Here is a 25,241-nt window from a genome sequence, read left to right as displayed (position 1 = left end):
CAATCCTCCTCTTTCTGCTGAGGAAGACTGGCCCTGACCTAACATCCATGCCCATTGTCCTCTACTTTACATGTGGGACACCTACCACAGCATGGATTTTTGCCCAATGGTGCCATGTCCTCACCTGGGGATCCCAACCAGCAAACCCTGGGCCACCGACAAGCGGAATGTGTGAACTTCACCGCTGTGCCACCTGGCCGGCCCCCATATTCATATGTTTTTGGTAGCCTAATTCACTAGGAAACCTGGAGACAAGTTAAAGAGGAATCAAAATCAATAATAACTTAATCATCAATACAGGGTTGGAATGCCTCTTAACATTCATTCATTTAGGGGCTGAGGGTCTGGGGTAGAAGTTCTTAATGTGGGACCCTTGGGTTGGTTTCAGGCATCTTAACTTGCATATATATTTTTTTCTTTTAATAAGGTACGAGCGTGTCTATGTTCATTTTTTTAGAGGAAAGGCCCCAGAGTTTTCCTCAGATTCGCAGAATGGTCCTAGATCCTTCAAAAGGTTACGAACCCCAATACCACTCCTTGACAGCCCTGTAAAAAGATGCAATTCCTCTAATTCTTAGCGGGTCCAGCCTGGCGGGAGCCTCTGCCCTGAACAAAAATGGCGGCAGCGGCTTCACACGCAGCCCCTCCCGCAGAAAGGCCCGAAGGCCGCCGCCACTTTCACCCCATCTTCCCCGTGACCCCGGAAGGACTCCGCCCCCGCGGCCAGGCAGCGGCTCGGCGCCGGGCTGCGGTGGGGAAGCGGCAGGGAGCTGCCAGCTGCTGGCCTGGGGCGCCAGGTACGCGGGGTGGGCGGCGGCCTCGGCCCTCTGGACCTGGAGTGCGGGCGGCGAGATGGAGAGAGCCCCGGGAGGGGAACGCTGAATCAGGGGGCTCGCGGCCGCTCGGAGCCAGAGTGAGGGGCGGCCGGCCGAGGGGGGGCCCCTTTTCTGGTCCTCGTGTAAAAGAACAAGGAAGAGCGGAGAGGAAAGTGCGGGGAGGGGGGAGATCCTGCTGGAGGAGGTGGTCCTGCTGGGGGGGCGGGGGGGTTCCTGCCGCAGGGGGTTCCTGCTGGAGAGTGGGTCCTGTTGGGTAGGGGTCGTGCTGGAGGGGAGGGTCCTGCTGGAGTAGGGGGTCCTGCTTGAGGGAGGGTCCTGCCGCAGGGAGGGTTCCTGTTGGGGGGGGTGCTGCTGGTGGTGAGGGGGTCCTGCCGGAGGGGCCCACCGGTGTGACCCAAGTTCCGCTTGCACGCCGGTGGTGTAGCGGGGAGTGGTGCCTGGGTGAGGACGAGTCTGCCTAGTTTGAAGGTGCTGTCAGAGAATCATTTAGCCTCGGGAGGATTGTGGCGTCGGAGATCCTCTGTAAAGTTGTTCAGCATTTATTTCTTGGTGGGAGGATTCCAAAACATCTGGCTCTTGCACAGACCTGTATTATTGTTCCTGTTTTATCCTTATTGCAGCTAAGCGTTTTTGCTGTGTTGAAAGTACCTTCTCAGAGTTCGGTTGTGTAGATTTATGCTTCACGTCAAATTTTGGGAGGTATTTCAGGCTTTGATTCTTTCTTGGATTATAAAGTCCAAGTTGTAGAATAGAGTTTTAGGGTGTTTAAGAATCAAACTCTACTTATGACACTTATTTTTAACTCTCCAATAGTCAGAATGGAGAGAAGCTAGTAATATTACGTAGTACAATATTTTTGGTAATGTTTTAGACTTTCTCTACAAATTGGAATAATTATGCAGCTGCCTTCATGTTTATCTTAATTCTTATGAAAGCAACTGAAATGATTAGTTTTTAAAAGTTGTTCAATTATTAATGATTAAGTGTGGAATCACTTCCTCAGTGATTTGAAATGAAAGAGTGAGGTAATTAGAATGCAAAGATAGAGATTTGTCAGAATTCTTTTAAGAAAACCCCTGCAGCACATTGAAGTGTTTGTTTTATTTTCTTTCTCTTCTGCTTAGAAATTTAGAACCCACTATTATGGAGAAAGTCACTTTGGGTGAATTACACTCAGTATTTTTTTTTAATGCAGTATGCAGTATAGATGGCTTAATGATCCAGAATTTATTTAATTACTAAAAATATTTCTCAAGTGGTCAATTCTAGGGGGAGAATAAATGTTTTTGGTTTTTTCCTTTTTAGTGTAGCATTTTTTAGAAGTAATACATGTAAGACCCTAAAAAAAAATCAAGTATTGTAGAAGGACGTGTAATGAAATGCAGTGGTTCACTGTGCGACCTCCTGACAGTCCTAGTCTCATTCCCCAGAGGACCATTTTTCACTTGTTTAACTGTTTCTTCATGGTTTCCTTTGTATTTCTCAATAACATGTCTTCATCACAATTTGTTCTTTGGAATAAATATGTTTCAGTGAGAACTAATCATGCTGAGCCTAGAAATTGTAATTAGAATATGGAGGAGGGGGAATTAAGTTTACACTTTGTGAGTGACACTAATAGGGAATAGGGGGTCAGTAGCAGTAACCCACCCTGAGAAGTATTACTGTGTTTGATTTGAAAGGAAACCAGTACTTAATCAGTGGTTTTGTTACTTGTCTGAAAAAAGGGGGGCTGTTAATAGAAGGGGGCAGACTACTGCTGTTTAGAAAAAGGGAGCAGAGAGCTACATGCAGAAATAAAGGACTTAAAGTATAGCAAATAAACTTAAGTAGAGGGATTGTTGGTAATTTTTATTTTCTCTTTGGTAATGTTTACACAGCACTATCCAAGGACAAGAATATTAAATTTGGTAGGCATAAAGACTTTGGTTACTCGAAAAGCCTACTCTCTTGTGCATCAGACAGTTCTCAGGCTTAAGGCCTGGATGAAATATTCCTCAGGACCCATTAATTTTATTCTCACCTGGCAGCCTTTTTTACTTATCAGTTCAGCTCTTTTCAATCTTTTATTTCAGAGGGAGTATGTTTTGATAACATTTATAAGTATTCTTTCACTATATAGTGTATTTTTTTTTTTTAAGATTTTATTTTTTTCCTTTTTCTCCCCAAAGCCCCCTGGTACATAGTTGTATATTCTTCGTTGTGGGTCCTTCTAGTTGTGGCATGTGGGACGCTGCCTCAGCGTGGTTTGATGAGCAGTGCCATGTCTGCGCCCAGGATTCGAACCAACGAAACACTGGGCAGCCTGCAGCGGAGCGCACGAACCTAACCACGTAGCCACGGGGCCAGCCCCATAGTGTATTTTTTTTAATGAATAAATTTGTAGACTAATTTATACATCGGTGCTATGTGAATTTGTTTAGTGTGTGTGCATCTGGGTACACTGATAAAATTGAGTTTCTGGCTCTACAAAGCTTTGACCGAGACCCTGAACCATTATGTTTCTATCAAAGTTCTGCTACCTTTAAACGGCCTCTCTGAGTGATGGCTGCCTCCTGTGTGGATGTCTGACTTTTCTTTCTTTGGTTTCAATAGAAATAGGCCTCAGGGCCAGCCTGGTGGTGCCGGGGTTAAGTTCGCATGTTCCACTTCTCAGTAGCCTGGGGTTCGCTGGTTCAGATCCCAGGTGTGGACATGGCACCGCTTGCCAAAAGCCATGCTGTGGTAGGCATCCCATGTATAAAGTAAAGGAAGATGGGCACGGATGTTAGCTCAGGGCCAGTCTTCCTCAGCAAAAAGAGGAGGATTGGCAGCAGATGTTAGCTCAGGGCTAATCTTCCTCAAAATAAATAAATAAATAAATAAATAATTATCTAAAACCTGAAATGTTTATTTAACCAGAGAAGAGAGAATCTAGAACCTGCAGTTTTCTGAGGAAAATTTACTACCTGGACTCAAACTTTAAATCTAGCTCATTTTCTCTTTTGCTGCTGTCGTGATTAATAAATAAACTTATAGTTCAAGTAAACTTGGCTCAGATAAGTGTTTTCTTCAGGTAAGTGAATATCATGAATAATTAGCTGCAAAAAAAGAAAAAACCAGCTGATAGAGTTAAATTTTCCGTTTGTGTCTTTCATTTGGTAGAGTAACCAGAAATCCTTGAGGCTAATATGTTTTTCTGTTTCCTTTAATGAAGATTTCTAGAAGAGGAGTCATGTCAGAAGAAACAGTAAACAAATCACAGTTTTCCTTGAAGACAGCAGCACTAAGAGTGTTTGATCTTCCTCTGTCTTGGTATTATTCTCTCTCCCAGGTAAAAAAAAATGAAACAAACATGATGTTGAATAGTAAGTTTATTGCTCAAAGCATGTTTTGTTTACAGTATGTAAATTTCAATTGAAGCTTTAAATGGTTCAGTCAAGGTGTTTATTAAAGTAGTTTAAAAATTAGTTGGTTAATATTTATTTCATGTTTTTTTGTGTGTATTGTCATATGCATAACTCTTAGAAGGGGACCGTATTGCTTTAAAAAAATCTTCCTACCATAAGTGAATTTACACAGTCTATTTCAGTTATTTTCAGTGAATCATGTTATTCAAATAGATCTGTTCTCACTATTATAATTCTTTAATTTTATTTTGTTGTGGTAAAATATCCATAACATAAAATTTACCATTTTAACCATTTTTAAATGTGCAGTTCAGTAGCATTAGGTACATTCACATTGTTGCATGACCAATTTCTAGAACTGTTTTCATCTTGCAAAACTGAAACTCTACAGCCATTAAACAGCAACTCTCCATTCTTCCTCCTACCCGCCCCTGTCAGCCCCATTCTACTGTCTGTCTCTATGAATTTGACTAGTCTGGATACCTCATAAGTGAAATTACACAGTATGTCTTTTTGTGACTGACTTATTTTACTCCGCATAATGTCCTTGAGTTTCATCCGTTTTGTAGCATGTGTCAGAATTTCCTTCTTTTTCCAGGTTGAATAACATTCGATTGTGTGTATATATCGTGTTTTGTTTATCCATTCATCCATCACTGGGCACTTGGGTTACTTCTACCTTGTGGCTATTGTGAATAATGCTGCCATGAACATGGCTGTACAAATATCGATTCAAGTCCCTGCTTTCAGTTCTTTTGGGTATATACCTAGAAGTGAAATTGCTGGATTATATGGTAATTCTATTTTTAATTTTTTCAGGAACTGCCATGCTATTTTCCATAGCGGCTGCACCATTTTTTATTTCTACTAGCAGTGCACAAGTGTTCCAATTTCTCCACATCTTTGCCAACACTTATTTTCTATTTTTTTGATAGTAGCCACCCTAATGGTGTGAGTTGGTATCTCATTGTGGTTTTGATTTGCATTTCCCTAATCATTAGTGATTTTGAGCATCTTTTCATGTGCCTATTATTTATTTCTGTATCTTCTATGGGAACAATCTTTTTAATTTTAATGCTTGCTTCTAATGCATTTCCACTCCATTGTACTAAATAAAAAGTTATGTATGAAAGTAACATTTAGTTCACTAAACTTGCACTGGATTTCATCAAATCCAAGATAATCATTTTTCACATTTCAACATTTCTAAAACCTGCTTGTGTCATAAAATGAATAGTATCTTATATTGATGAAATATAGTGTGATTTTACATATCTAGGAAGGAATGTTGCACAGATAAGATGTATGAGAATAATAGTAATTATTACTTAGTGTTTACTATGTTTAAAACATTATTTAGGTCCTTCATACATATAGTGTCTCTAATTCTCAAAATAACCCTAGGATTTGATATCATCTCCATTTTACAGCTCTGGAGGCTTCACGAGCTTAATTAACTTCTCTAAAATTGCATATATAATAGGGGATTTGAGCTTGCACCTCTTTTCCTGAAACCCGTTTTCTCTCTTTTTCTTTCTTTTCCTTTTTCAGGATTACATGCTTAAAAGAAAATTTGAAAAATATGGAAAAGAATTAAAGAGAAAATAAAAATTTTCAACAATCCCTCTGTAAAAGCTTATTTGCTACACTTTAGTTCTTTTATTTCAGCATATCTGTCTGCCCGCAATCCCCACTCTACCCCCACTGCCCTGTCTCCCCCAATTTGACATGATAAAGTTGTATATTTTGAGCATTTTCTCTGTCATGAAAAATGCTTTATGAATATAGATGTGCTATAGTTTATTGAATATTTCTCTGTTTTTGTGTTTTGGGGTTGTTTCAACAGTTCCTTATTTATGTATAAATCTTTCTCCAATTTTTAGATTTTTATTAAGGTAGATTCCTAGAGATGAAAATATGGAGCCTCAGTGTTTGGTATTTATTCTTTTATTTGTTTATGTTATCATACCATTTGGATGACATTTAAAAAGACCGGCAACAGGACATAGCAGCACCCACTGTGTGTAAAGCACTGTCCTAGACATTTTATATCAGGTACATTGACAAACTCATATAATCCTTATAATGATTGACAAACTCATATAATCCTTATAATGATCCTAAAGTAACATTATTCTTTAAAATTTATTATTCGAATAGCTAATGCATTTACAAGGTCAAAAATCAAAACCTCACACACACACACACACACGTGTACGTACATTACATACATGGAAATGTTTTACTCTATCTCAGTCCCCATCCACTCCCTACAGGTAACCATTTGGATTGCTTGACTATCTTTCAGGGTTTCTTTATTCAGATATCATCAAAAGCAATTATATATTCTTATTTTCTCCTCTTACAGAAGGTAGCGTACTACCTGTGTTCTTGCTTTTTTGTACTTGAAATATTTCCTGGAGATCTTTCCATATTAATACATGTAGATCTTTTTCTTTTTTTATTCCTGCAGCTACATAATATTTCTATACATGGACATTTAGGTTATTTCTGATCTTACTCCATTAAAAACAATGCTATAGTGAATAAGTTTGATATATCAAGCTTTGAATTTTGATAGATATTGTTAAATTGATCTCTGTAGGAATTGTATTGTTTTATAATCCCCAATTTGGGGGATTTTTGCCAATCTGATAGGTGAGAATGGTATTCCAGCATAGTTTTAATTTTTATTTCTCTCTTATATGTTAGGTTGAGTATCTTTTTAGATTTAAGAGCAATTTACATTAAGTATGAAGATTTTGAAGTTATTTTTTTTAAACATTTCTAAATTGCTTTTAAGATTGGTCATACCAACCCACAATCTCACCAGTAAGTAATACTTGACAATGCCTATTTTTTTACAGTCTGGACATCAGAGTATTATTTTTTAAAAACTTTACTAACATTGTATATTTCTTCTTTTATGAATTATTTTTGTATCCTTTGTCCATACTGATTGTAGTATACGACCTGTTTTTCTTTTTCTCTTTTTTTTAAAGATTTTATTTTTGCTTTTTCTCCCAAAGCCCCCCAGTACCTCGTTGTGTATTTTTAGTTGTGGGTCCTTCTGGTTGTGGCATGTGGGGTGCCGCCTCAGCATGGCTTGGTGAGTGATGCCATGTCCATGCCCAGGATTTGAACTGGCGAAACCCTGAACTGCCGAAGCAGAGTGTGCGGACTTAACCACTTGGCCACGGGGCTGGCCCCTACGACCTGTTTTTCAATCCTAGGAATAGTTTCCTGAGGCCAGAACTGTTGTTCAACTTGTTCCATAGAATATTTTAAAAATAATATAAAGAGTCATTGCAGGTAAACTTAAGGATATATCCTCTACTCTCAGTCACAGTACTTAGTATCCAAAACTCATTCCATGCTATGGAGTGGACTAAGATGGGTCAGCAAACTGCAACCTGTGTGCCAAATCAAGGCTACCACCTGTTCTTAGTAAGTAAAGTTTTATTGGAACACAGTCAAGCTCGTTTGTTCAGGTACTATCTGTGACTGCTTTTGCATGCAACAGCAGAGTTATGTGGTTGTAGTAGAGACCATGTTTCCTCAAACCCCAAATATTGTCTACCTGGCCTTTACCAAAAGTGTTTGTTGACCCCTGTACTAAGAGAGCAGGCTATAGTTTGAATAGCATCAAAAGACCCAAAGAGGACTAGGGAGGGGCTGGCACTGTGGCCTAGTGGATAAGTTTGGTGCACTCTGCTTTGGTGGCCCAGGTTTGGTTCCTGGGTGTGGATCTACGCCACTTGGTGGCAGCTGTGCTGAGGTGGTGACCCACATAGAAAATAGAGGAAGATTGGCACAGGACGAATGTTGGCTCAGGGCAAATCTTCCTCAGCAAAAAAGAAAAAAAGGGACTAGGGAAAAGCTCAGAGTTCTTGTTTGGACAGTTCTGTAGCTTTAGAATTGGATTGATTTTTTTATGAAAAAAGACATATATGAGGTTTTTTGTACATTAGTTCAGCCTCCAAAAATTGGCAATCTGTGTTAGATGCAATTCAGTTATGTAATTAATTGCATAGTGAGATATGTCATCAGTATGGCTAAAGTAATTTCAATACGTGGTGCATGCATGGATTTAAACACGTCTTCTATGATGCATTTTGATTCATGTTTCACCAGTGTGGAATTGTGTGATCTTTGGCAAGTTACTTAACCTCTTTAAAACCAATTTCTATCATCTATAAAAGGGATGAAAAGCATAGTGTCTGGCACACAGCAAAGATTAGTGAGTACTCCAATAAATATTAGCTCCTATTTCCCAGTGTTATTTATTTAAGGAGTAGTACATTTTCCAAGTATTTTTTCTTGCATTTAATGTGTACATACTCTAAACAAAATGCTCAAGTCTCTTCTTTTGTTTCTGTGGTTTTCTTAAGGATTACTTTGGTATAGTACTATGTATCATGTTAATACAAGCGGACTCTTGTTTTTCAGTTGGAAACCACAACATGAAGTGGTAGGTGATTTAGTTGATTCTCCAAATTCAGAATGTTACAACAAAAAAGACTAAGAATTAACTAAGCACTTAAAAATCTGTCTAAGTGCAGTGTGGTATCCTGAATTGGTCCTGGATAGACAAAGAACAGTAGTGGGAAAATTGGTGAAATCCGAATAAAGTCTAGTTTGGTTAATAATATGGTACTAATGTTAATTTCTTAGTTATGACAAGAGTACTATGGTTATATAAGATGTTAGTATCAGAGAAAACCTGAGTGATGTGGGAACTTTATCTTTGCAACTTTCTAAAAATATAAAATTATTCTAAAATAAGATATTTGGTAGAAAAATTTAAATTGAAATAATAACTCACGTATTTTGAAGGCCTACTCTGTGTTGATATTACTTTATGTATGTTATCTCCTTTCACAACAACCCTATGAGGAAGAGGTTATTATCCCCATTTGTCCAGGTTTGCAGTTAGCGTGTGACCTGTGTGTGGTGTGTTCCAGTTATTAGAGACATTCATTCAAAATGTGTATATTGAAGAATGCCTGCTACTTTCTGTTAACTCTGCTAATCCAATAAAAAGATTTCCTTCTACAGGCTTAAGAAATCGCCACAGAAGAAAAAACTATATATATAAATATATATATGTATATTAAGTATCTATTGTGTTTCAGTCAAGATATAAAGTGGTGAGCAAGATCTAGACAGATGTAGCTTAGAACCTCAACAAGCCTCTTAGAACGCCCTCTCCACCTCCCAAAAAAAGGTGTGGTAAGTACTGTGTTAGAGGACTCTATTAATTTAGTTCTAGTAAGAAGTTTATGGTGAGTAAAGGGAAATAAGGTTATTGGAGCAGGAGACCGTGTGAGACTAAATAACTATCCTGTCTCCAGAGACATTGGATGAGGGGGAAACTTGACAAGAACATTATACAATGGCATCCGGTTATGGAGTGGGGAGGCTTGTGAAATCTGAGCACGAGGAACTGTGTCTTATTCCTTTTTTTGTATTCTCAGTGCCTGGCCCATAATTTAATGCTTATTTCATGTGGAATGAATAGGACACGTGTCTAGTTTTCATTTTGCCTGGGAGTAAGGAAATGGACTATATCACCTCAAAAAGCCCCTCTGAGCTTTGGGATTCTGAGATGCTGTGTTTTCAGTGTTCCAGGCAATGCTATAGGAAGTAATTGACTTTCCTCTGGGGAAAAAGGTAACAAAACGAGAAGTGATAGGCAGGAATAGTATTAGAGATTTTAAAACCTTGTGTTGTCTAGCTTACTTACGATAACCATCTTTCCCTGGCAAATTTGTCTTATTTCTGTCATGGAAAAGTTTTCTTTTTTCATGAGATTAGGATTGCAAACTTCAGTGGGTCTTTTATGTAAAGATAATAATGTATAAACAGACCTTGGATCTTTCTTTTTTTTAAGGTGAGTTTTTTTTTCCGCAAAGATTGGCACCTGAGCTAACATCTGTTGCCGATCTTTTCTTTTCTTCTTCTTCTTCTTTTCCCCAAAGCCCCCCAGTACATAGTTGTATATTCTAGTTATAGGTCCTTCTGGTTCTGCTATGTGGGGTGCCACCTCAGCATGGCTTGATGAGTGGTGCTAGGTCTGTGCCCAGGATCCAAACTGGTGAAACTCTGGGCCACCCAAGTGGAACACATGAACTTAACCACTCGGCCATGGGGCCGACCCCCAGAACTTGGACCTTAATAAAAATGAACTGATTAATATTATATTTGAATTCGGGTTAGTAAAGTACATTATATGTCTGAGGGAGTAGTTTTAATTTTGTATTTATGTCTCCTAATAGTTTTCTTACTTTAGTGCCCTTGGGTATAGTAGAACTGACAGTTTGAGAACATATGATCACTTAGCTGTGATTGGACCTGTGGTAATAGATTCTTTTCTTTTCTTTTCTTTTAAAGATTGGCACCTGAGCTAACAACTGTTGCCAATCTTCTTCTTTTTTTTCTTCCCAAAGCCCCCTAGTACATAGTTGTATATTCCAGTTGTGAGTGCCTCTAGTTGTGCTATGTGGGATGCCACCTCAGCATAGTCTGATGAATGGTGCCATGTCCATGCCCGGGATCCGAACCAGTGAAATCCCGGGCCGCTGAAGCGGAGGTCACGAACTTAACCACTTGGCCGTGGGGCCAGCCCCTATTTTCTTTAACGGAGGTCTTAATTTTATCATCTTGTATTTACTCATGCAGTAAATACTAATCTTTACATTTAATCTATGAAGAATATTTTTTTTGATAATAGGGTCATGGCATTTTATAAAATTTAAAGAAAAGTAAGGTGTTTTCTTTTTTTGGGAAAGATTAGCCCTGGGCTAACATCTACCAATCCTCCTCTTTTTGCTGAGGAAGACTGGCCCTGAGCTAACATCCGTGCCCATCTTCCTCTGCTTTATATGTGGGATGCCTGCCACAGCATGGTTTGCCAAGCGGTGCCATGTCCACACCCGGGATCCGAACTGGCAAACCCCGTGACACCAAAGCAGAATGTGTGAACTTAACCACTGAGCCACCGGGCCGGGCCCTTAAAGTATATGTATATACTTTTTTTTTTGAGGAAGATTAGCCCTGAGCTAACATCTGCCCCAATCCTCCTCTTTTTGCTGAGGAAGACTGGCCCTGAGTTAACATCTGTGCCTATCTTCCTCTACTTTATATGTGGGATGCCTGCCGCAGCATGGCTTGCCAAGCGGTGCCATGTCCGCACCTGGGATCTGAACCAGGGAACCCCGGGCTGCTGAAGCAGAACGTGCGCACTTAACTGCTGCGCCAACAGGCTGGCCCCAAGGTGTTCTTAATAGTAGTGCTATGTTTAGAATTTATTTTATTATTGGATCTTTAGCATCCAAATTCAAGGAAGTGTTGTGTTTTTTTCCCCCCAAATCTCATTTGGTTGCTATGGACACTGGAGAGAGAAAAACGTAGAAATGGAAAGAAATAAAAATTTGATAATGCCTATAATAGAGACATAAGAGAGTAATTCTTATAGTTTGTAAAGGGAAAAAATCTGAGGGAGTACTGGAATGTTCCAATTTTTCATGATACTTTGAGGGAATTTAAATGTACTTGGAAGAAATGTAGAGTAAGAATAGTTTTAAATTTTTTGTTAGAGCCCAGTCAGTAAGGCCAAATGCTAATGGCAAGTAGAAGTAAATCATTTCTGGTATACCAGAAAGTGAGCAATGCTTTTGGATTCATGTGTAGAACCAAGATGCTGTTTTTACAAACAGCTCTATAGAGGTATAATTGACACACATTAAACTGTACATAATTTAAGTATATAATTTGAGTTTTGACATATGTGTGTATATACCCGTGAAATCCTTGCCACAATCAGGGTAGTGAACATTGGTGATCTCCTGAAGTTCCTCATTCTCCTTCCCTTTGCACCTCCTTGTCTGACTCCCCTTCTCCACTTATCCTCGGGCAACCACTGATCTGCTGTTTGTCACTATAGATTAGTTAGAATTTTCTATAAATAGAATCATACAATATGTACTTTATTTTGTCTGGCTTTTTTCACTCAGCTTAATTATTTTGAAATATATATGTGTTGAAATTAAATATATCAATAGTTAATTCTTTTTCATTACTGAGTAGTATTCCATTGTTTGGATTTATGTCAGCTTGTTCACCTGTTCACCTGTTGATGGACATTTGGGTTTCTTGGTTTTTTTTTTGTTTTTGTAAAGCTGCTAAGAACATTTCTGTGCAAGTCTTTGTATGGACATGTGCTTTAATTTCTCTTGACTAGATACTTAGGAATGGAATGGTTAGGTATATGGTTAATTTTTTAAGAAAATGCCAGACTTCTTCCAAAGTGGTTGTACCATTGATATGGCCAGTCTTTATAATTTTAGGCATTCTAATATAGGTGTGTAGTGGAATTTCATTGTGGTTTTATTAAATTAAATTAATTAATTAACCTCCTCATTTTGCTGAGGATGATTGGCCCTGAGCTAACATCTGTGCCCATCTTCTATTTTATATGTGGGATGCCTGCCACAGGATGACTTGATAAGTGGTGTGTAGGTCTGTGCCCTGGTTGCCAAAGTGGAGTGCACGAACTTTGCTGTGCTACTGAGCTCGCCCCCATTGTGGTTTTAATTTGCATTTCCCTTATGATTAGTAATGTTGAACATGCTTTCATGTGCTTATTTGCCATCTGTATATCTTCTTAGTTGATACGTCTGTTCAAAGGTTTTGCCCATTTTTTAATTGGGCTTTTTGTTTTCTTAAGTTTTGAAAGTTCTTTATATGCCCTGGATACAATTCTTTTATCAGATATATGATTTTCGACTAGTTTCTCTTGTCTGTGGATAGTCTTTTCATTCTCTTAACAGTGACTTTTAAAGAGCAAAAGTTTTAAATTCTGAAGTCTAACTCGTCAATTTTTTTTTTTAATGAATCAGGCTTTTGGTGTCATCTCAAAGAAATATTTGCCTAGCAAAGATGACAAAGATTTTCTCCTATGCTTTTTTCTAGAACTTTTATAGTTTTAGATTTTATGTTTAGATCTATGATCCATGAGTTAATTATCGTGTATGTTGTGAAGCATAGATTGAAGTTCCATTTTATTGCATATGGATGACCACTTTTTCCGGCACCAGTTGTTGGAAAGACTATCCTTTTCTACTCGATTGCCTTTGTAACTTTGCCAAAAATCAATCATCTGTATATGTACGGGTCTATTTCTGTACACTCTCCTGTTCCATTGATCTATTTGTCTCTCTTTATGCCAATACGACACTGTCATGTTTATTGTAGCTTTAAAATAGGTCTTGAAATAAGGTAGTGTTAGTCTTCCAACTTTGTTTTTCTTTTTCAAAATTGTTTTGATTATTCTAGATCCTTTTCATTTCCACATGAATTTTAGAATCAGCTATCCGTTTCTACGCCCCTCCCCACCCCCCCAAAAAAAAGCTTCCTAGAATTGTCACTTGGATTGCATTGAATCTGTGATCAGTTTGGGGATGACTGACATCTTTATTGAGTCTTTCAACCCATAAATGTATTTCGTCTCTCTATATATTTAGGTTTTCTCTCTTTTCCCTCAACAGTGTTTGCTAGTTTTCAGAGTACGTGTCTTTCACATCTTTTGTCAGATTTATCTTTAAGTATTTCATATTTTATGATGCTATTGTAAATGGTGTTTTAAAAATTTCAATTTCCAAGTATTTCTTACTATTATATGAAAATGCAGATTTGTTTTTTAGCTTGAGGAAGATTAGTCCTGAGCTAACATCCATGCCAGTCTTCCTCCAGTTATATGTGGGTCACTGCCACAGCATGGCTGATAAGTGGTGTAGGTCTGCATCTGGGATTTGAACCCGTGAACCCCCAGCCATCGAAGCAGAGTATGCCAAACTTAACCACTATGCCATGGGCCTGGCCCCCAGGGAACTCTTTAATATAAAATGATAATGTAAAGACAACAAGCTGTGCACCATGGGTCAGTTCAGCTTAAATTGAAGAGTTGTGTGAAGGAAAACAATCCAATCATAAAATTCTTCCAAAAGTTTGTTAGTTTGAATTAATCTAGCTTAGCAGCTGTGCTGATACAGCTTTATTTTCTAAAAACTTTATTTTTAAGTAACTATAGATTAATAGGAAGTTGCAAAAATTGTACAGAGAAGCCTAGTAATTTATTGTAGTATTCTATAGTATATATGGATGTACCACAGTTTGTTAACCATTCACTTATTGAGGGGCATTTTGGTCGTTTCTGATTTTGGGTTATTATAAATAAAGCTGCTGTGAACATTTGTATACAGTTTTTTGTGTAGACATGAGTTTTCATTTTTCTGGGATGAATGCTCAGGAATGTGATTGTTGGGTCATAAGGTAAGTAGCTGTTTAATTTTTAAAGAAATTGCCAAATAATTTTTCAGAGTGGCTATCCCATTTTAAATTCCTACCAGCAATGTATGAGAAATCGTCTCCATATCCTCACCAGCATTTGATAGTGTCACTTAAAATTTTCTTTTAGCTCTTCTCATGGTGTAGTGGTGTGTTGCTGCAGACTTAATTTACATTTCTTTATTGGCCGATGATGTTGAACATCTTTTTGCACATGTGTGTTTGTGTTTGTCATCTGTATATCATTTTCTATGAAATGAAATGTCTCTTCATGTCCTCTGCTTTTTTTTTGTTAAAGATTTTATTTTTCCTTTTTCTCCCCAAAGCTCCCCGGTACATAATTGTATATTTTTAGTTGTGGATCCTTCTAGTTGTGGCATGTGGGATGCTGCCTCAGCATGGCTTGATGAGCAGTGCTATGTCCGCGCCCAGGATTCGAACAGGCGAAACCCTGGGCCACTGAAGCAGAGCGTGCGAACTTAACCACTCAGCCACGGGGCCGGCCCCATCCTCTGCCTTTTTTATAACTGGATTTGGTGTTTTTACTGTTGAATTTGGGGAGTTCTTTACGTATTCTGGATATGAGTTCTTTGTCAGATAGGTGGTTTGCAAATATTTTCTCCCAGTCTGTAGCCGCTTAACAGAGTGAATCAGAGCTTTATCTAAATTTTTTATTTTGAAAAGATTTTATCAAGAGTTGTAAAAATTCTACATAGAATTTCCATATGCCCTTCACCCAGTTTTCCTTAATATATGCATCCATCATAAATCTAGCACAATCTCTAAAACTAAGAAATTAACATTGGCATAATATTCTTAACTACGCTATTGACTTTAATTATTTAGATTTCATTGGTCTTTTCCCCTCATGTCTCTTAGGATCCAGTCTAGGATCCCACATTGCATTTGTCAGGTCTTCTTAGTCTTCTTTGGTCTGTGACAGTTCCTTCAGTCTTTTCTTGGCTTTCATGACTTGACACTTTTCTGAAGAGTACAGGTTAGGTATTTTCTAGAATGTCTCTCAGTTGAATTTGATCTTTTCTCCGGATTAGATTGAGGTTATACATTTTTGACAAGACACGACACCGCATCATATCAGGGGATACATGATGATATCTATGTGTCTTGTTACTAGTGATGTTAACCTTTATTATTTGGTTAAAGTTTTTACTCTTTGTAAATAAATTCGGAGGTAGATACTTCGAGACTATGTAAATACCTTATTTCTCCTTAAACTTTTGTCCACTAATTTTAGCACTTAGCAAATCTTGCCTTCAGCAGTTGTTACTGTAGTGTTTATTGGTGATTTTCTATTTCCCTCATTCCTTCTACACTTATTATTTAGAATTGTTCTGTAAGGAAGAGTTTCTCTTCTTCCCCTTTTATTTATTACTTTCACTATTTGTTTTATATCATTTTTGACATTTATTTTATTCTTTGGGTTATAATCCAATACTATTGTTATTTATTTTGTTACTCAAATTATTCCATTTTTGGCTATTGGAAGCTCTTTCAAGTTGGCTTCTGTGTCCTTTTCACATGCCTTTCATGCCGTCTTTTCCCCCAGTCCTGGCATCACCCATTTCTCCAGGGAGCCTTGGCTCTCTTTAGTCTCCATATTTAGTTTTCTTTAGTCTCTGGCATTTAGAAACTGGGTGCGAGGTGTGTGTGTTGCTACTGAAGTGTCGCTGTTTCTAGGCCCTCTTAGGAGACAGAGCTAGGAAATATGTGAATGCATACTAATCCAAGTGTTCACACACAACTACATTTCTAAATTTGTCTATCTGTATATATATTAAAAAGAAAAAACAAAAGAGTTCATATCAATGCTTCTGACTTCAGTCAGGTTTCGTTCTATCATTCCTACTGTGCTCATGTGTAACTTCTTTCTCCAGCAGCAAGACACCTGGCTCTCATTATCTATAATATGCTAGCTACAGTGTACTTACTTACTACAGTATCTAGTATACACATAAAGTAGTTTCAGAATTGCTACCCTAAGAGCCCTTTGAGAAACATGTTTACCAGCTAGATTACAGTGTTTGTGTATCACTCTTGTTGTCAGCCCTGCAGTCTCTAGTCCAAGCACTGTTACATAGGTCAGCCCTTGTCTTTACCATCCTCTTCAAGGTGCTTATATCCTTCATTTGTAGCATTGTGATTTATTTTTCACAGTCTGCAGTCCATTTTAGATTTCCCCCACATACTCACTGATTTTTAAAAATTTAGGTATAATCTGTACTTTGTCGTGCACAGTTCTGTGGGTTTTGACAAGCATACAGTGTCATGAATCCATCACCACCACAGTACCAAACAGAATAGTTCCATCACCCCCAAAATTCTCTTGTGCTGCCCCTTTGTAGTCATCTCCTTGTCTCCCAGCAACTGGCTACAATTGATCTGTTTTCTGTCCCTGTAATTTTTCCTTTACCAGAAAGTCATATAAATGGAATTATACAGTATATAATCTTTTGGAATTGGCTTCTTTCACTTAGCATAATACATTTGAGATTCACTCACATCACTGTGCGTCTGAATAGTTTGTCCCTTTTGATTGCTGAGTAGTATTCCGTTGTATGGATGTACCACAGTTTGTTTATCCATTCATCTGTTAAAGGACAGCCAAATTGTTCCTGTTTTTTGGTGATTGTAAGGTTATGTAGATTTTCTCCTATGTTATGTTCTAGAAATTTCTCCTTGAATTTCCTTTTTACCTTTGACAAAAATAGGTTGACTATATTTGTGCAGGTTTATTTCTGAACTGTCTCTTCTGTTGCATTAATCTATATGTCTATTCTGTCATCAAGCCTACACTGTCTTAATTATTGTAGCTTTATAGTTACGTCTTGAAATTGGCTAGTGTGAGTTCTCCAGCTTTGTTCTTTTTCAGTTATTTTGGCCACTCTAAGTTCCTTTGCCATTCCTTAAATTTTTTTAGAATAAGCTGTCAATATCTACAAAAAATTTTCTGAGATTTTGATTAGGATTATGTCATTTCCATAGATAAATTGGAGACAGATGACATTTTGCAATCCACAAACATGATGTATAATTTCTTTTATCTTTGTTGATTTCTTTCATCACTGTTTTGTTGTTAACTAGCACAGATTTTGTTAGGTTTATCTGTAGGTAATTATTTTCTTTTTCTTTATGCTGTTATAGTGTTGCTCTTTAAATTTTGAATTCCAGTTGCTTATTGCTGTCATTGACTTTATAACCTATTTACCTACTAGATCTAGGAGGTTTTTTTGGTAGATTCTTTGGGATTTCCTCTGTAGACAATCATGTCAGTTGCAAATAGAGGCAGTTTTACTTTTTCCTTTCTAATATGTATTCCTTTTATTCTTTTTTCTTGCCCTTTTGCCCTGGCTAGTGCTTCCAATATGATGTTGGTGAAAAGATAGTTTTGCCTTATTCCTGACTGTATAGGGAAAGGTATATTTTTTATTCTTCAGTAGGTAGGATATTAGCTCTATGTTTTTTATCAATGCCAGAGGAATTTACCATTTGTCTTAGTTTCCTAGAGTTGCCATAACAAATTGCCACAAACTTGGTGGCTTAAAACAGCAGAAATTTACTCTTTTACAGTTATGGAGGCTGAAATTAAGGTGCAGCAGAGCCACATTCCTCTGAAGCTTCTTGAGGACAGTCTTTCCTTGCCTCTTCCGGCTTCTGGTGGCTCCCGCCTTCTTGGCTGTGGCAGCATAACTTTAATCTCTGTCTCCCTCTTTATGTGGCCTTCTCCTTTGGGTCTCTGTGTGTCCTTTTCTGTCCCTTATAAGAACTCTCTCATTGGATTTAGGGCCCACCCTAATGCAGTATGATCTCATCTTGATTCTTACTTTAATTACATTGGCAAAGACCTTATTTCCAAATAAGGTCACATTCTGATGTTCGAGGTAGGCGTGAATTTTGGGGAGGACGCTGTTTAACCCACTACAGTTCTATTCCTAATTTGCTGAGAGTTTTTTTTTTTGATCATAAGTGGATGTTGAATATTTACAAATGTTCTTTTTGAGTCTATTGAGATTATATTATGGCTTTTCTTGTTTAGTTTGTTGTTAGGGTAAATTACATTGATATTTGCATGTTGAACCTGGAGTTGCATTCCTAGGATACGCACCACTTGGTCATATATGTTATTCTTTTTATATATTGCTGAGAATTCTATTTGCTAACATTTTGTGAGGATTTCTGTATCTATCAATGAAAGATATTAATCTGTAGTGATTTTTTTGTAATGTCTTTGGTCTTGGTATTAATAGTAATGCTAGCTTTATAAAATGATTGGGAAGTGTTCCCTCTTTGTATGGAATTGATGTTTCTTCCTTAAATATTTGGTAGAATTTGACCTGTAGTTTTCTCTGTTAGGTTTTAACTACATATTCAGTTCCTTTGTTGGATATGTAACTATTCATGCCAGCTATTTCTTCCTGAGTGAATTTTGATAGTTTCTGTCTTTCAAGGAATTGGTCCATTTCATCTAAGTTCTTGAATTTATGGGCATAGAGTTGTTCGTAGTTAATTCTTTTTTATCCTTTTCCTGTCTGTGAGGTCTGTAGTGCTGACCCCTCTTTCATTTCTTATTTTGGTAATATGTATCTTTTCTCTCTCTCTTTTTTAATTAGATTGGCTAGAGGTTTGTCAGTTTTATTGGTTTTTTTTTTTTTAAACCAGCTCTTGATTTTATGGATCCAGTTTTCCATTTGATTGAGTTCTCTTTAGTCTTTATTCTGCTTGCTTTGGATTGGTTTTGCCCTTTTTTCTCTAGTTTCTTAAGATAAAAGCTAAGATTATGGATTTGATACCTTTCTTCTTTTCTTACTCTAATCATTTAATATATAGATCTCTCTCTGAAGTTAAAGCTGCATCCCACAGTCTAAGGCGTTTGTTCCTTTGTGGGGATCCAAGAGGAACGTACTGATGCAGTTCATGCCCCTCCAGGCACTGCTGTATCCCTGCCCCTGTTCAGCACCGTTAGAGAGACTTTCTTAGGACTCTCGCCGTCTTTTCTGTGAATGCCTGGTGGAATTTGTGAAGACAAAACCTGCAAAAAGTGTGGACTACCCCTATATTAGCAGCACACCTGCCCCCCCAGGGGGTGCTTCACCCTCTCTCACCGTACACAGTCTTTACCAGTTTACCAGCCACACCAGCTGAGTTCTTCTTACCAGTGCGCTGCTGTGTCTTGTCCCTGTGTGCCAGTATTCATGTCTCGTCTCTCCCTGCAAATACCTCAACTTGCTTAGTTTCGGAGTCAGTTGATGACCCTTCTACCTTAGCATTCTGATGGGTTCAGGACAAATTGAGAGCCTGCCATTTGTCAGCTTTTTGTTGTTGTGAGATTCGAAATGATACTCTTTCCAGCTCTCTACATCCCCAAGCCTGTAGCTTTGTTTTAGAGCTCTTCTGCATTTTAGGTGATGAATAGTGTCTGTCCCCCAAGACAAACTGATTACCTCTTGCTCTGATGGTAGTACTTAGTACATGCTTATGTTACTGAATTTATCACACTCTACTGTCATTATTTGTGAATCTGTCTCTGCTATTAGCATGCTACTTGAAGGAAGCAAGAGCTGCATCTTCTCTATACCCGGTGCTCCCTGATCAGTGGAGGGCATTCCATATATGCTTATGGAATAGAATTACAGAAGATTTTTTATGTATTTTATTTTTTGATTTTTATTGTGGTGACTTTGGTTTATAACATTATATAAATTTCAGGTGTACATTGTTATATTTTGATTTCTGTGTAGCTTACATCATGTTCACCACCCAAAGACTAATTGCAATCCGTCACCACACACATGTGCCTAATCACCCCTTTTGCCCTCCTTCCCGCTTCCCCTCTGGTAACCACCAATCTAATCTCTGTTTCTGTGTGTTTGTTTATCATTGTTTTTATCTTCTACATATGAGTGAGATCCAAATTACAATAAGATTTTAATTTTAATGTTCATAGCATAGTCCTGGTACATTTTAAGATGCTGAATAAATATTTGTTAGTTATTTCACAAATAAAAGGGCTTATTCAGAAGTTACTTAGAAATTGAATGAGTTTACGTTTGCCCAAATTTCCACAGTTAAAAAAATTCGTTCATTTTAAAAGTCTGATTTAGTCATTCCTGTCATTAAAAATCTTGCTACCCTTTAGACAGAAGATTTAGTTGCATGAATTAATTAGTTGTTCAACAAATATTAATGGGGTTGAATTATTTTGTGCTCCCATTGACTTTTTGGATAATATTGTTTACCTGAGAACTTCAGAGCAGTGGGTAGTAAATTACTACTTTTTTTGTTTTTAAAATTCAAATAGGACTAGCCATAATTGAAAGAGTGAAATAATATTATCTTGGTAGTGTTTATAACTAGGTCAGCTTAAGAATAATTTTAGTTCTATGTCTTGAAGTGAACGAAGAAAAGACATTTTTTTCAATTTAACTGCATCTTTTCCAGATCAAATTTTCGCCGGTAGTTAAAAAGTTGTTTGTGGTAACTGCGGTGAGTGCTGTATCTGTAATTTTTCTGGCCCATCACTTTAAAAGAAGACGTGGAAAGAAGAAAGGAAAAACATTACCATGGGAACCAGAGCACCTCATACTTGAATACACTAAAAGAGCAGCATCAGACAAAGGTATGTAGAAATGGCTGAATTACGTCTGCAAAGGAGATTTCATATGCAAATCATAACTGAACTGCAGTGATTTCACGTGTTTTAGTTTCCAAAATTTCTTTCCTTAATATTTAACTCACTAGTAATACCAATTAATTTTAGAGAGATTAGAAAATACACATCAGCAAAGAGAAAAAAATCGCTGGAAATTCTGCTACCCAGAAATAACTACTAACAAACACTATTTATATTTGCATTTAAAGATCGCATTGAGGGATAAAATTTTATATTATATACAAATAAATTTATATATATTAATTAAAATTCTGATTATACCTTTTGTAACCTGCTTTTAAAATATTTAGCAATATGTAAGAATGTCTCTCCAGGTCAGTAAATATGCCTTGATGCTGTCATTTTTAATATGTACTTAGTGTTAAACTTAGTGTACACGTGTACCCTAGTTTATTTAACCACTTCCCTATTGTTCCCTTTAGGATGTTTTTCCTGCTTTGCTTATACTTGTCTGATTATTTTCTTGGTATATAAAGTTCCTGAAGTAGAATTCTTGGCCTTTAAAGGATCTATAGTTTTTGTTAGGGATATGGTACATTTTGCCAAATTGTATCAATAAAAATAATTTCTTCAGTATGCTGGATTTCTTAGTTTTTAAATTTTTAATTATTTTTTAATGTTTAGTCTATCATAAGCTTTTGTGATTCGTTTGTCCAGCAAATAATTAATGAATGACAATTTTGTGCCAAGTACAGTGATCATTACAGTAGTGATGATGGCTTTGACTTACTGAGATTTTCTTAGCTGTCAGGTGCAGTGCTACATGCTGTGCATTCACTGTGTCATTTAACCTTTATAGCAATTCTATGAATTAGGACTATAATCTTATGTTGTTGTTCCCATTTTATATATAAGAAAATTGAGATATGGGAAAGTTAAGTGACTTGCTCCAGTTTGTATAACTAATAAGTGCCAGGATTTGGATTGGGGAGTGTCTTAACTGCTGCATGAAGATAAACTAAGACAGCATGTCTACCCGAGATGAGTGGATAGATGGTTAGGGGAGACAGACGTATAGAAAACTAATTGCAGTGTAACGCGATATGGGTAAGTTTAGATGTGACTCAGGAAAAGAAGTGCTTATGTTTTGTTAAATTTAGAATTTGAAGGATCATAGTTGCAAGTATTTTTATACTAATTACAATAGACCATTCGAATACTGCCCTGATTAATTAGATGAATATTTTATTCTTCGTTTCAGAAGCAGATTTTAGCAGTGTTAACAACATTATATAGAGATGTAGATTTTTAATAATGTATCTACCTTTAATAATTTACACAACTGAGTGAAATGTGTTTTAAAATCAGCTTCCTGAGTGAATATGACAGAAACTGAAATTTTACCGGAAATTCGTCATTGCAGTTATTGATACTTTTAATGTTAATATGTTTGATAGGTTCAAGTTGTTCCAGTAGTAGACAGAATTTGACATTATCTTTAAGTTCTGCCAAAGACAAAGGCCCTCAGTCTTGTAACTATGCTAATGGAGGACTTTTCAGTAAACACTCAGGTTCTGCACAGAGTTTGGCCTCTGTAAGTAAAGAAAAAATTTTGTTATTTTTCTTACGTTTGTTTATATATCCATTGTTATCTATTGTTTTAAATGTCATACAGTTATAGATCCTCTTAGTATGGAAAGAACCTTCCATTCTTCCAGGCATCTGGTTGTGCCTGTTTTCTTCAGGCAGATGAAAATGTGGGCTTAGATTTCTCAAAAGAGGAAGAACCGGAGTTAGAGACTTGGGAGGCGTTGCATAGAGATGAATGAAATAATTGGCTCGGTGGATCTTGTTAGAGAAGGGAAAATGATAAAGCCTTTTCAATTTTAGTTATCATTTAGCAGAGCCTCAGTACTGTAATAAATTTTAAAAGGAAAATAAGTTAGTTATCTCAAATCAAAGTAGGTGTGGATAAAATGTAAAAGTAAATACTTAATAACAACAGTATAACAATAACCGCTTTATTTTTTAGAGGAAATAACTGATTTATGTTCAAAATCTTATTCTACTTTTGTATTTTTGAGCAAACAAAGCCTCAGAATATTTAGGGTCTTATGACTCCTAAGTTTGTTTGAATATAATCAGATTTTTTTGTTCAGGTAGAGATTACATGGTTTGTTTTACCAGGAATAGGATTTATATAAATAATTTGTAAATATGAAAGATCACAAAAGAGATTTAAAAGTAACTTCTGTCAATCTTATTTTAGGTCCAGAGTGTCAATTCTTGTCATAGCTGTGCTTGTGGCAATTCTAATTCCTGGGACAAAGCAGATGAAGATGATATTAAACTTGTTAATATTCCTGTGACCACTCCTGAGAATTTATACTTGATGGGTAGGAATAACACAATAAAGTTTTAAGATATTGTGCTCATATTTAATGTGAAAAATAAAGGATGATGATTTGTTTTAAGGGAAGTAACTGTAGTTTAAAAACGTTCTTATATGGGGCCGCCCCAGTGGCACAGCGGTTAAGTGCACACGTTCCGCTTTGGTGGCCCTGGGTTTGCCGGTTCAGATCCCGGGTGCAGACATGGCACTGCTTGGCAAGCCATGCTGTGGTAGGTGTCCCACATATAAAGTAGAGGAGGATGGGCACGGATGTTAGCTCAGGGCCAGTCTTCCTCAGCAAAAGTGGAGGATTGGCAGCAGTTAGCTCAGGGCTAATCTTCCTCAAAAACAACAACAACAAAAAAGTTCTTATATTTGTTGAATCTAGTCTACATAACGTAACCTATTGTATTAGTTTCCTGAGGTGCCATACCAAATCACCACAAACTTGGTGGCTTTAAACAACAGAAATTTATTCTCTCAGCCTTCTAGCTGCCAGAAGTCTGAAATCATCATCACTGGGCTGAAATCAAGGTGTCCTTAGCGCCATGCCCCCTCTGGAGGCTTAGAGGAGAATCCGTTCCTGGCCTCTTCCAGCTTCTGGTGGCTTCTGGATGACTCCAGTCTCTGCCTTCCTCTTCGTATCACCTTTTCTGTGTGTCTCAAATCTCCCTCTGCCTCTCTCTTATAAGGAAGCTTGTGTCTGTATAAGGATTTAGGGCCTGTCAGATAATCTAGGATAATCTCCCCATGTTAAGATCCTTAATTTAATCACATCTGCAAATCTAAGGTGACACAAGTTCTGGAGACTAGGGTCTGATATCTTTGGCCATTATTCTGTTACATTCACGTAACCTAATCTGTTGACTGTTGTCTAATGAATCTTATCAGAATCTACCTAATCTGTTTTATTTAGCTGTCACTTGTGTTCTTATATCTGGAAAAGATGTTAAATAGAAGGAAGGCCTGTGTTTTACATCTCAGTCTTCCTCTTGGCTTGACCACGACCTGTCTAGAAAGTCTCACTGGAGCCCAGGAAGACAAGCAAAGAACTTAACATCAAATCAGATTCAAATACTTTTTCAAATGCTTTTTCCTGTTCTTCTCTACTCTATTTATGGCTGTTTTCCTTTTATTGGAAATGCATACTAATTAAAAAACAAAACCAAAAAACCTTGATATAGTCCTGGCCAATGAGCAGTGAAGGGGATGATGGCTTGGCAGAAGGACTGTGTGTCTCTGAAAGCATTCCCACACTCTAGAATGTTAAAGACTGTGTCATCTCCAGTGGTGTCACCATAGCTACTCCTGCCTGTGGGCAAAGACGTAAGAGTCATTTTGCCACCTTTTCCAAAGGTATCCGGAGAGTTAAGGTCATTATGCTTCTAGATTATTCTAACTGAGGCTAGTAAATCTACACTCACGGCTTCTGTTGGAATATTGAGAGTTAGAATTAAAGAGAAAGAGAGCGATAGAACTAGTATAGAATTCAGAAAGAACTAGAGAGGCTGCTGGGAGTCTCAGCGTCGTAGAGTTAGGATTGGTAGGACCCTGTGGATCACCTGATCACCCTCCAGGTGTTTCAGTTCCCTTTACAAGATTGGTGACATAAAAAAAAAGATTGGTGACATATGTTTGAATTCCTGTTA

At 37.4% G+C, this 25,241-nt stretch overlaps 1 protein-coding gene across 9 annotated transcripts in view; it reads left to right on the top strand.

Annotated features, from left to right (window-relative positions):
• The first annotated feature begins 590 nt into the window (after positions 1–590).
• The window catches only part of MIGA1 (mitoguardin 1), a 77,791-nt gene continuing 53,140 nt past the window's right edge, over positions 591–25,241 (top strand). For 4 of the 9 annotated variants that reach the window (XM_070268817.1, XM_070268815.1, XM_070268813.1 and 1 more), the window contains exons 1-5: positions 660–797; positions 4,033–4,149; positions 21,029–21,206; positions 22,658–22,794; positions 23,470–23,596. In XM_070268817.1, coding sequence (XP_070124918.1) covers positions 4,051–4,149; positions 21,029–21,206; positions 22,658–22,794; positions 23,470–23,596 — 541 coding nt within the window. In that variant the 5' untranslated portion in view covers positions 660–797; positions 4,033–4,050. Of the gene's footprint in view, positions 798–4,032; positions 4,150–21,028; positions 21,207–22,657; positions 22,795–23,469; positions 23,597–25,241 lie in introns of all 9 variants that reach the window. The other 5 variants (XM_070268818.1, XM_070268816.1, XM_070268811.1 and 2 more) reach the window with 4 other exon arrangements.

Source organism: Equus caballus, chromosome 5 (genome assembly GCF_041296265.1).
Source record: "Equus caballus isolate H_3958 breed thoroughbred chromosome 5, TB-T2T, whole genome shotgun sequence".
NCBI lineage: Eukaryota > Metazoa > Chordata > Mammalia > Perissodactyla > Equidae > Equus > Equus caballus.
Note: the sequence above shows the minus strand (reverse complement) of the source record. Positions and strands in the feature narration are given on the sequence as shown.